General features: G+C 54.3%; 1 protein-coding gene across 3 annotated transcripts in view; it reads right to left on the reverse strand.

Moving 5' to 3' along the window:
• Window positions 1-12,016, reverse strand: part of CASZ1 (castor zinc finger 1) — a 188,408-nt gene that overhangs the window by 44,631 nt on the left and 131,761 nt on the right. For all 3 annotated transcript variants that reach the window (XM_019541675.1, XM_019541674.1, XM_019541676.1), the window contains exons 3-4: window positions 7,619-8,188; window positions 2,419-2,460 (exon numbers count right to left, since the gene is read on the reverse strand). In XM_019541675.1, coding sequence (XP_019397220.1) covers window positions 2,419-2,460; window positions 7,619-8,188 — 612 coding nt within the window. The remainder of the gene's footprint in view (window positions 1-2,418; window positions 2,461-7,618; window positions 8,189-12,016) is intronic.

Consider the following 12,016-nt stretch of genomic DNA (forward strand, 5'->3'; position numbering starts at 1 on the left):
GACGGACATGCGCACACATGGCAGAGCAGGGAGGTCGGGTACAGAGGAAGGCTGCGTGGATGTCTACATGGGGAGCAGGGGTGAGGGCAGAGGGGAGGAGTGTGTGCGGTGGGCAGGGCTTGAGGGCAGAAGGGCTGGCGGTGGTGGGGGAGGGCAGGGAGCAAGGCAGAGGCATGGGCTGTTGGGGGCAGGCTGGGGTAGGAGATGTGAGAGGACAGAGGCAGGATGTGGAAATGAGGAGGGGAAGGGGGATAAACAAGTGGGCATAGGGACAAGTGAAGGTGAGGCAGGAGGTCAAGGAGCTGGCAGGAGCAGAGACTGCTGTGTGGGTGTTGGGGGTGGGGAGGGGCAGCAAGGAATCCCTATGGCCACTCTGGTCCCCCCCCACACCACTGCTTTTCTAACATCTCCTACATCTAAGTGGCTCCCAAAGCACCTTCTCCTGGGGTCGGGCTGTGCAGGAGCCCTACTGCCACTGCCCTAGGTGCTAACAGTGCACAGAGGGTGGCAGAGTCCAGCTGGCAGCATCCACAGCCCTGCCCAAGGGAGCAGGCTGCTGGGCAAGGGGCCCATGGAGAGGAGGCAAGCTGTTCTTCTCATGGCCAGGGGGAGAAGAGCTGCTTCCTCAGGGTGGGGGCTGTTATCCCTGAGGTCGGGGCTGTGGGGGGAGGGCTGTTCTCCCATGGTCTCTCCCTCCCCGCTCCCTCCCACTGGCACTTTTGCTGGTCACTGGGAGGGGAAGAACAGTGCTCTGGAGGTCACCCAATATCAGTGTAAAGGAGGAAATAAAGATTACTCTGACTGACGTGCCAACTCAGACTCATTTAGGCTTCAGTCTGACACAGCGTTCCTCCTCCTCCTCCTCCTCTCCTTCTCGCTTTCTCCGGCAGAGTAAAGATTTACTGTACGCCGGAGTCCTTCAAACCTCCCTTGTCATCTTTCCCAATCACTCACTCGGGCTCTCGTGGGTGGGCACCATCTCTCACAGGGAGGGTGAGTGCTGGAGAGGGCAGGTGCGAGGCAGCAGGAAGGGGGTTCCTGGCCGCTGCCCTGGGTCTGGCACTCGGAGGTGGAGTGCCGTCATGAAAGACAGCACGAGAGCTCGGGGCTTGTCACAGCTATGGAGCCCAAGGGGTTAAAATGGAGCCCTGGGCTCTAAGAGCAACCAATGCCATGCATACAAGCACACATGCATGGGTATGCACCACATGCACAGACAAATGCACGCGCACATGTCTGAATGCTCCTGTGCAAAGTGGCCCCAACCAACAAGCGGCGTAGCTCAGGAGCTCACCTAGCTCTCAGAAGCCTGTTTCAGCAAGGGCATGGGTGGGAAGAGATACCTGGAAAAGACAGGGCCCTGTAGTGGGCTCCAAAAATTCCTGCAGGACACGCAAGGGTCATATCCCAGTACCACCGATGCCTAATGTAGCCAGGTGTGTGGGGCATAAACCCTGCTGTGTTGCTGGCCTATGCTACAAGGGACAGTGTAGGACAGCAAAGGTAGGAAAACACATCTGCTGCACTAGAAGTGATGACCTAGGGCTAGGCCACTGGTGCCAGGATCCAGGAAAGGACAGCACAGCCTTCCTCAGCTGGGCACCAACACCCCGCACCTACAGATGCGAAGTGATGCAGAGCTACCAGGGCTCACAGGATACTCCTTAGCTAGCTGTGCAACAGGGACGTGATTTTGGCAGAAGGATGCCCCGGCACTAGCCAGCAGCACCCTGCTCAGATGCCCACATTTGACAACTAGGACACCTCCTGGGAAGAGTGGGTTCATTTCCCCTGGCCCCATTAGCACTCCCTCCCAGGGCCCTCACTGCCTGGGGATACCAGAGGGATTGCCTTTCACTTTCGCACACCCAGGCATTAAAGTGCTTCCTCCTTTTTTCAAGCTTTTTGTCCTTTTGATGCCTTTCCCTTTCCCCACCCCATTCCAGTGTAACCCTATAGCCCCAACAAAAGCGATTAATACCATAAAATCCCCCGTGTCTAAGATTTCCATGGTCCTGCTAACCCTGTCTCTCCTCTTCTGCTTTTCATCTCTCTTTGGACCTGTAAGATGATCCCTAGTTACCCCGCATCCCAAACTTCTAGGCCTGGCACAATGAAATCCCATCCCCCTCAACCCAAACAGCCAGGGGGAAAGAGCACCATGAAGGGGATAGGAAAGAAAATTAAACTAGCAAGCGATCACTGGCTTTAAGGGCCACCCTGGAAGGTAGAGCTGGCAGGTTATTTCCTCTGCTCGCAAGGAGACTTGTTCACACCATAGCATTTCTGTTCTCACCCACATCCAGGAATCCCAGAGAAGTTGTGGGAGGTGGGAGAGGAGGCTGAGCGCTAAGGAAGGCCCACCCCAAGCTTTGCCCCAAGCCCAGGAAGAAGGGGGAGCTGGAAAGATGATCCCACCTTTTTTGCACTTCCTGGACCTCATGCCTCTCAGTTCCCCGCCTGAAACACAAGGATAACAAGTAGAAGCTGTGAGACTCCCTGCTGAGCCCACATCCCAAGCCAGCCTGGCAAATCCCAGGCTGATCCAGCCCCTGCTGAGATTAACCACACAAAGCCTTAAGGAAGAGAGACGTGGGAAACCGGGGACTTCCCGGTTCTACCGAGTCAGGAGGAGCCCTGAGATTGACCGTTTCTTTAAGCTTCTCAAACCTGCAAGCCTAGGCTTGGAAGTGCTTTGGCCCCTGCCCTGGTGAGACCCAGCTGGTGCAGGGGGCGGCCGAGGAGGAACAGGATGATGGGGAAGGGGTCCCTCCTGAGCCTTGATGAAGCCGGGGGAGTTTGGGTCCCAGGGAGCGCTCACTGCAGCCTGCTCCTATTTCAGCTGAACTGGCTGTTCTCTCTCTCACAATCATCTATGACCTCCACCCCGATTCTCCTTTAGGTCAGTTCTGGATGATCACGCAAGCACAGCTAAGCGTTCCCCAAAGCTGTGGGGAAGACCAGACCTCCCAGAGGCCAACCATGGCTGGCTCCCCTACATGCTGCCCAGCCAATGCCCCTCACCCTGGGCTACCAGCATCTCCTCCAGACCGAGAGCGTTCACCCTGCATGCCAGTTACCCCTCGGTGTCTCTGCAGGCAGCTGACAAGGAAGCCTGCAGGAGCCAGCTGCAGTGGTGGCACCAGTGGCTTGGCCCATGTCCCACTGGGAGAAGGGCCGAGACCCAGTCACCTTGTTTCATGTGAGCCACTCAACAGCTGTGAGCTGGCAGCTCCTCATTCAAACCAGAGGCAAAGGTCAAAGCTTCCCCTCTCTTGAACCCAGCCCTTGGGGCTGCCTGCCTTACCCCTCCACACCCTGGTACAACGCACGGGGCAGCAGGTGGGAAATGATTCCTTGCAGAGGGCAGCACCACTGAGCCGTGCTCCTTCCAGGCCCACGTGTGTTCGGGGCAGCCTTGTCCCCAGGCTCGCCCTCTCCCGCACCGTGCCCTTCCTCCTGCAGCGCATTCTTCCCTCCCCTCTGCATGATAAGGAGAGCTCCCTCTCCCCTGGCCATGGCTCTCCATTTGTGGGCATTGCCAAAGAGCAGAGATTTGCGCGTCTCGGAGCAGCTATCGTATCACAACGGATCCGGAGTGAGCACGGAAAAAAAAAAAAAAAAGAGGGGGCTAAAAATAGCCCAGAGCAGCACACTATATATGGAAGGAAAAGCCAAACAGCCCGAATGGAGCGGAGCTCTGGCCACCGGGGGATGGGGCAGCCTGCACGGGGCTTCGGCCTTTTGCCTGGGCAGCACAGGAAAACACAGCAGATTGCCGGGTTTAAAGTAAAAACCCAGAAACTGGCTCTGGCCACCTGCAAACATTTCCTAGTGGGGAAGGCTCCTGGGAAATCAGGGAAGGAGAAGCCCACGAGTGGGCCAAGAAACAGGCACTCCCCTTCCCACAGGCTTGGCTTACTTAGGAATAACAATCTATACGAACTGGAAACTTTGGAAGCTCAAGAGAGGACAAACCTCTTGGAGATTCCCACTGCCCTCCTGCTCTGTGAGTTACTGTGTGCAAGGGAGGAAGGGCAGTGCGGGGCGGCACAGGGACATGCACGTGCAGGCCTATGAGACAGTGTGGAGGGGCTGCGTGGGTGAGGGGAGAAGTGTGGGGGGGAGAGTGAGCTAGTCAGCATGCACGAGTGAGTGAGGCCGGGTATCTGTGATGGGCTCTGTCACTCGTCTCCTGAAAACATCAGCTCTGCACATCCCGCACATGTTCCCTGTCTGCGACGGAGGGGGATGCAGGAGGTACATCCAGAGGCCCAATCGGCCAGGGCAGCTCTCATTAGTCCCCCGTCCCTGCAGAGTGGCCAAAGCGGAGAACAAACCTGCCCCTCGGATGAGTCGCAGCTCGTTTCTGAGGGTGGAGCATTGCAAAGCCAGCCCTGAATGCTGATGCGCTGCCCAGTCTCCAGTGAGTTCCCCCCATGTCCCATTCACAAGAACAGGTCCGCAATCCCCCAAGGGGTCTGGGTACCAACGTGGCAGATGCAGGGTCAACCTGCTAGAGGCATCAGCTGAGGAAGCCAATGATGGAGGAAGGAGCAGAGAGTGAAACAAGTGATGTGAATGGCCTGTCCTGGTCTAGGAAACCTATGACTGGGGGTCACTGATTCCCTTGGGGCAGATCAATCTAGAGGCAGTGTCTGCCTTTTAGTCAGCCTCTTGCTTTTTACTTGAATTTCCAGCTGGACAAGGAGCTTGACCAGTAACTACCAATGGTATTAAGCATCTGCAGCTCCTACCGCCTCCAAGGAGAACAACAGACCCGTGGCACCTTAAGAATCAGGTCTGTAGGTGATTCCCCTTAGGCCACACTGGCTGGGTGACTTGGCAAAGCCCTGTAGCTATTCTCCTGCCCCTGGTCCTCTGCTCAGCTTGCCAGCCCACCCAGGCTTTTCTGAAACCGTCATACCAGACTCCTCCCTGGTGTACAGAAGTGCAGGTCCAACTGAGCCAAAGGGCTACACGCCCTGTTACACCGGCTCCAATGATGCCTACTGGGGACAAAGTCAGGATCTACGGAGGAGAGAGCTGAAGACAAGAGGGGAGGGAAAGCAGCACTAAGCCCTTCTGGAGGCAAGAAAACCCAAGCCCTGTACCAGTGCAGCTGCTTGCGTGTGCAACCCTTAAGGGAGCCCATGTGATCTGGGCACCATACATGCTCTTGCCCATCTCACATGCCCTTGTGCCCACTTGCTCCAATAATTAGGCATGGATTTTTGACAATGTGGCCATGAAATGACATGAAGCCAGAAGCTCGGTTCTGAACAGGGGACACAGGATCCCTTCCATTCCCCGCAGGTTGGCCACATATTTCTACATCGGGTTCCCCCCTCCAATCCTTTTTTGCTTTTCTCCACATCCAAAACTGCAAGTGGTGTGTGTGGGGGAGGAGAGGAATTTAAACAAACTGCGAACGGAGTCCAGGCGCAATCACCTTGTGTCTGGGAACGACAAGGGCTTTCCTATCAAAGGAAACTGAAGGTCACACTTTTCCTCATTGATCTTGCAATGTTTGTTAATTACTCTGTCACTGATGTGGCGAAGGATAATTAAACAGCTCTGTTTATATCTTATATGCATAATTATGTGCGCTGCCACTGAACTCGTGAAGACTGGAGAATATGCCTCTCCAGAAGGGGAACGGACAGACGGAGATGAGTTTCGGCTGCATTATTAACAGGAGGAGGAAAGCACAGGCACGCACAAAAGAGGGAAAGTTTGATGGATTTGCCAAGTGCTGAGATCGGAGGGGGTGGGGTGAAGAGACCTTTCCATCAAGAGAGTCAATCCAAGTAGGTGACAGATGTAGACGTCGTGGGGAGGTCTAGACACTGTGGTACACAGGGTATTGAGTTACTGTCCACACTTTGTGCTTAAAGGGTTTGTGATGTTGATCTGGAGAGACCGGTGTTTCTGGGGTGAACAAGGAATGCATTTTTCCCCCAGTGCTCACCCACACCCACCAGAGCCTTTGGCTGAATTCAAACTGGCTCGAGCCTGACAAGGGGGGCGCTCCTTGATGTCAGGAGATAACCACAAACAACAAATACATCGAGCCTCTGGGGGAAACCCCTTCAGAGGAGTTATGTCCAAACTGTCATCCAGATACTGGTGTGAGAGAAGCTGGGGCAGAAGAAAAAGAGTGCAGGGGGCCTCAGGCTCTGGGATTCACCAATGCTCTGAGTCACAAGGTGGTTCCCTGAATGGGTGGCTGTAATGACACAGGACAGAGCATCTCCCAGAGGGGACAGCCAGCCATGCTGGGGAGCATCCCCTTGATTCTTGAGCAGGGGTAACCATGAAAATGTGAAGGGAGAATTTGGCTGTGTGGTGTGTCACACCTCTGTTATGCACATGGGTGTCACAAATGTGAAAGGGATGTTCACAGTAATAAAGAGATCACAGGAATGAATGAAAGAAGGGGAGAATGCACGCATGTGAAAGGAAGGAGAGAGTTTGTGTTGGCAGGACAAATCGGGCTTGTTTGCTGACGGGAACAAAGCTGTGAAGGATTGTGGCATCCCAGTAGATGCTGCTGGTGTTTGTCACCCTGCCAATGGCAGCGCTGCTCCTCTGGAGGGGAAGGCAGGGAGCCCTCTCCCACACACGCCAACCTCCCGGCTAATCTGCCCACTCTGCGGCTCTTGCATTCACCTGGCTCAGCTTAGGTAACCAGAACAAACAACAATAGCTTGGGAGTTACACCCAGGACAGCCACCTTCCACCTCTGAGCTGTGCACATATGCATGCAAACACACACAGCAGACATGGCCCTGGCATGAGTTCACGTGCTGCTTGGATGTGTGCACTTAAAAATATCTGCAGCCTTCACCCACAAATCCAGACACAGCCAGTTCTCTCTTTCTCGCTTGCTCTCATACACACACGTTTGAGCCCTCCTTATCCTCCAGGCTTGTGGTCTCACTAGCTGTATTTCCAGGGCCTTTCTTTCCCATGATGATTCTGCTTTACTCAGTGAAAAGCCTTCCCCAGAGTGAGCCTTCCTCATCCTAGACCTGTTCTCTTCCTGTCTCATTCAGGCATCACCCTTGGCTCCTCCTCTGCTTCCCATCCTACCCTACAGTAACTTCAACTCCCATTCCCTGGACCTTCCTGTGCCCTCAATCCAGTGCCTTGGGCTCTACTGCTGGGCACCAGCCCTGGCCGAGGAGATAGAAGGCCTCCCTTCTCTGGCCCTGATCTGAGCGCCCTTACTGCACCCTCACTGACAGAACTGGCTGGGTGTTACTGCAGTACAGGATCACTGAGCTATGCACCCAGCTCCCCAAAATGCCAGCGGGGTTCCCATCTTCCCTCCCAGCTCTCAAATACCACAGCTGACTCTGCTCCTGGGACTAATCCCCGTTGTGTAAGACGGCATGTGGGCGTGCAGGAGCACTCGTGCATTCACATGGGCCTGGCTGCCATATACTGCTGAGCGTGCAGAGTTGAGAGGGTGTGAATGCATGGGTAAGTCTGCTGGTGGCACTGGCACATGGGCAGGATGGGCTCTGAGACCTCTGGAAAAGGTGAAAGTTGCATAAAGGAGTCAATGGGGTAGGATCCAGCCTGATCGGGGAGTGCGGGGACCATGCCTTACCTGAGGCAGCTCCTCCAGCCAACTTGGAGCCCGTCTCGCCGCTGGAGGATCGGTAACTCTCATCCTTCGAGGCAGGCCCGTCCGAATCCCTGTCGTCTAGGAAGCTGCCATCCTGGGAGCCCCGCAACGCATCTGCCTCATCCCCGTTATCTTCCTCATCACTGCAGCCCTTAGGCTGGACCATGTAGACGCCTTCGGGGGGCATCTCCACGCTCTCAGTGCCCTTACCCTCCTTGCCCTCCACTCGGCCCAGCAAGAGTTCGTCATTGTACTCCCCATTCACCCACTTCTCAATCACCTCCCTCCTCTTGTCCTCCTCGATCTTCTGCACACGGCTGAGTCCATCCGAGAACTCAGCCCCCACCTCCTTGGTTCCAGGCTGGGGGGCTTCCTTTTTGCTGCTCTCGCGCTGGGCACCCTTGTCCGCCTGCGCCTGCTCAGCTCCCCCGTGATCAAAGACCACCTGGCGGCTGAGCTTGGCACAGATTGCGTTCAGCTTCAGGCCGCCTTTGCGCTTGGCAGCCATCGTGGGTTTTCCTGAGGTTGCGTCAGTGCATATAGTTCTTTCAGCTGGAATGGGGGAGACAAAAAGGGAGAAACAATGAATGTGAGAGGACTCAAAGATGCCCCCCATTTGCAAACACCAGACTCCTGACCCCTACATGCCAGCGCTGCCCTCCGAAGCAAGGACCTGCCTTCGCTCCCAGCACTGTGAGGAGCTGGGACTGAGGCATGTCAGGCAGAGTGCACCCACGGTATTTCAGCAACACCACACAGTGAAGCCTGTCTAAACTGGTGAATACAGGCCTGGCGCGAGTGGGCACAACACCAGCAACTTTAGTGGAGAGGCACCTGCTTATGTGAGGTCCTGAATGTCCCAAGCACTGCTGGTGTCAGTGTGTAATACATTTCACAGACTAGCTAAAGCAGAGATTGCAGACCGCCATGGCTATCTGCCCCTCTGCATAATGTTGGTGTGTCACAGGCCCTGCTGCAGGAGCCTCAGCTCTTTGGCTCCAGTGGCAGCAGAACCTGCTGTCCCCATGTCAGCCAAGATGGCTGGAGCTGCCATTGCACCGAAGCCAACAGAGGTACCCTGGCATGAATGAGGCCTTAAGTATCTATCAGAAAGATAAGACTCCTGATTCTTAACCTAGGGAATGCAAGCGACTCTCTCACTGGGATTTACTCAGATGCTGAGGCAAAGGGGGAGAGCAGGAGCCTTGGGGAGTGGGTTTGCTTGAGTGCCATACTAAGACGGGGGTGGGGGAGGTGGTGCTGGGTTAGCACCAGTCAGTAATGCCCTCTCTCGCACACTCACAGGAAACTCTGTTCTTACACTTCCCAGCACAATCAGCTAATTAGTCTGGGTTTGTTATTTTAATGTAGTTTATTCATATGTCACAGCTACTGGGGGGGCAGGGAGAGAAAGAGAGGGGAAGGATGAAAGGAAGGAAGGAAGGAAGGAAAGATCTTAACTTCAAGGTCAGAGAATGTCTTGAACTGATCGGTCCCCACTACAGAGTTACTTGCATAATTATTGTACTGACTATTAACAAGATTTAATCCCAATTAAAAGCAGAGAATTGTGTGAAGTGAGAGTTAAGGATGGCATTGTTGTTATTGCTTTTTTTTGTTGTTTTCTGATGGCATCCAGGCCAAGCAAGGGATAACACTCTCAACACAGGGAGCACTCCTTCTGCCTCTGCCCTTAACTATCTCTAAGGATGGGGTCACTGGCACTGCCTCAAAACCAGGCACTGCCATGCCCGCCTTCATCCTTTCCACCCTAGGGGCTGTGTTCTCACTGTCCCAGACCCCTGACGTGGCCTTTATCTACCCTATTTTCCCTCTGACACTCTTTATCCACCTTCACTCGCTCTTTCTCATCCCGCTGCATCCTTCATTTGTCCCTGATCACTTTTTTCTCTCTGACCGCAGTATCTTCGTCTGGCATTATCACATGCACCCTAGCTCCCTTGGGTTCCCAGCAAGCACATGCTGCTCCTTGAGGCCACATGTGGTCTAGGAAAGGCCTCTGCATACGCAAGCCAGGGGCTCCCTGCAGACAAAGAGCCTGCACCTTGCCAGGGACCCCAGGACAATGTGCTCTTTGATGTCACATCCTGCTGAAAGAGGGGTCCGGAGGGGAAGGGCAGAGGGAACCCATCCCTTGCATGCCTCAAATGATGGGAATGGGTGCTTTGAGAGCCCAAACGCCTCTCGCTGAGGTTCACCCAACACTTCTCCATCTCCAGCCCTGAAGGTCCTGCTACACAGGAGTAAAATAATATTAATGAGACCCCCTACAATGCATCCAGAAGCCATTGTGACAGTCCCTAATCCCATAACATGACAGCCCAATACAAACAGACTGAAACTTTAGACTTGCTGTCCGAGAGCCAGAGAGCGGCTGCTTAGCGTAAACTTCTGACAGCTTCAGACACACTTTCCTGTCAAAGCTGTAAGTATAATAAACCCCCAACAAACCTGTCAACCCCCTCACATCAGGGAGGCACTGATGCACACCCCTCGGGCACTCTTGCACACAACACGCACACCTTTCTGCACTCACGCACATGCAACACACGTAGCACCCACAAGTATGCACTGATGCTTTTAAAATGTACTTCAACCTATACACACACATGCAGTGTACGAATATACGCAACCAGAGGCACGTGCAGAAAAATGCGGGTGTTGTTTCCTAAGACACAAAAGGGGACATGCACATACAAACATCTATACCATGACATGTGCACCCTCTTTCTACACTCCCCTGCATATGCCTGCTGCACGCTCAGACCCTGTACTCCTTCACTTCCTTTGTCATACATGTGTGCAAACACAAGCAAATAAGGGCCAACCTCAGCCAAGAAACATCCAGGGATGCAAAAGCACCTGTATGCTTACTCCCCATCTCCCGTGCTTTGTACAGAAAGTGGAGACAGACCCTGTGCACCACTGGAACCACAGAGGGAAGCTATACAGGCAGCAGAAACTGTTCCTGGCTCCAGCTGGACCCAGGCCAGGACACCTTAGCTACACCCATACGCTTGGGAAAGTGGCCAGAAGAGCTTTGCTGACTGCAGGTGGTAAGGAGAGCACCTCCCGCAGCATGGCGTGTCCCGGCACTGGGCTGGGCAGCAGGTCAGCTCTGAGTCACCAACACGCTTGTGGCAGGCCCCTTTCATGAAGCCCAACCCCGCTTAGCTAAGGAGATCAGAAAAGCGCACAGCTGAAGGGAGGAGGATGGCAGCTTGGCTTCAGCTCCAAACTTGGGGGCTGAGGGGGAAGGAGCTTTTGCCCACTTTGCAGCCAGCTTCCCCCTTCCTTCAGTGAAGGCAGGCCTCATCCTTCTGGCTGGGAGGTGCACAGCTAAGTGCACACACCAGACAGCAAATGAATATATAAATATTTATTCAAAGGAAGGGAGCATACGTTCCTGAGGCTGCACTTGCTGCGCATGCTGCAGCTCCAGGGAGCTTGCGACTCGTCTTCCTTTCCTGACCATTCGCCTCTTCCCCTTGTCCACCATGCCTCTGCCCCTGCCAACCCGCACAGCTTCTGTGCCCCAACCCCACTGGCTCCTGTCCCAGCCCACCCCTACTGTCATGTCTCCACTCTGTCTCCCTGTCCTGCCTTTGGCATGTTCCAAATTCTGCTAATTATTACAGCAGTCTCAAAGATTGACTGTAATCAGGGCCCTACTGTGTTGGGTGCTGGATATACACACTATAAGAGAGTCCCTGCACCAGAGGCCATTGCCTAACTCAATGAGAGAACTGCAGGGAACCACAGCAGAGGAGAGAATGGCAGAATGACCGCAACAGCCCAGTCAATGCTGGCTAGGGTGAGGCTCAGTGAGGTGTGAGATCAGCTAAATGGAGAGATAAGTGGAGGGAGGAAACACCTAAGGGGATAGGAAGTATGAGGACAGGTGTGAAGTGGGACTCAAGTGAAGAGCCAAAGCCAGGGAGGAGGGCTGGGGCCAACAGGGTGGCCATCAGAGCTGGAGGAGATGCTCCAACACATTAGCAGCAACCTGGATTCCCTTGGCTGGGCTGGCTCCAAGCACAGGCTCCTTCCTTGAGGCAGCAGCTCCCATCGACTCGGGATCAGGGCAATGAACACCATTTGTTTCAATATTTTCCAAATATTTCATTCAGACTAACTCCTTCACCCCCTGCTTTGGTTGGGACAAGCTGAGGGCTCACACACATGGTTCAGGAATCTCCTTTCAAAACTAGAACATTTTCCCAGAATTTTTCAAGTCAAAACGGAGCTTTCCCCAATCTGATCCTAAACTAGTTTCATAGTTTCTAGGGTCGGAAGGGACCTGAGCAGATCATCTAGTCCAACCCCCTGCCATGGCAGGAAAGAGTACTGGGGTCAAAC

This window comes from Crocodylus porosus, unplaced genomic scaffold (genome assembly GCF_001723895.1).
Source record: "Crocodylus porosus isolate Cpor-Errol unplaced genomic scaffold, CroPor_comp1, whole genome shotgun sequence".
Lineage (NCBI taxonomy): Eukaryota > Metazoa > Chordata > Crocodylia > Crocodylidae > Crocodylus > Crocodylus porosus.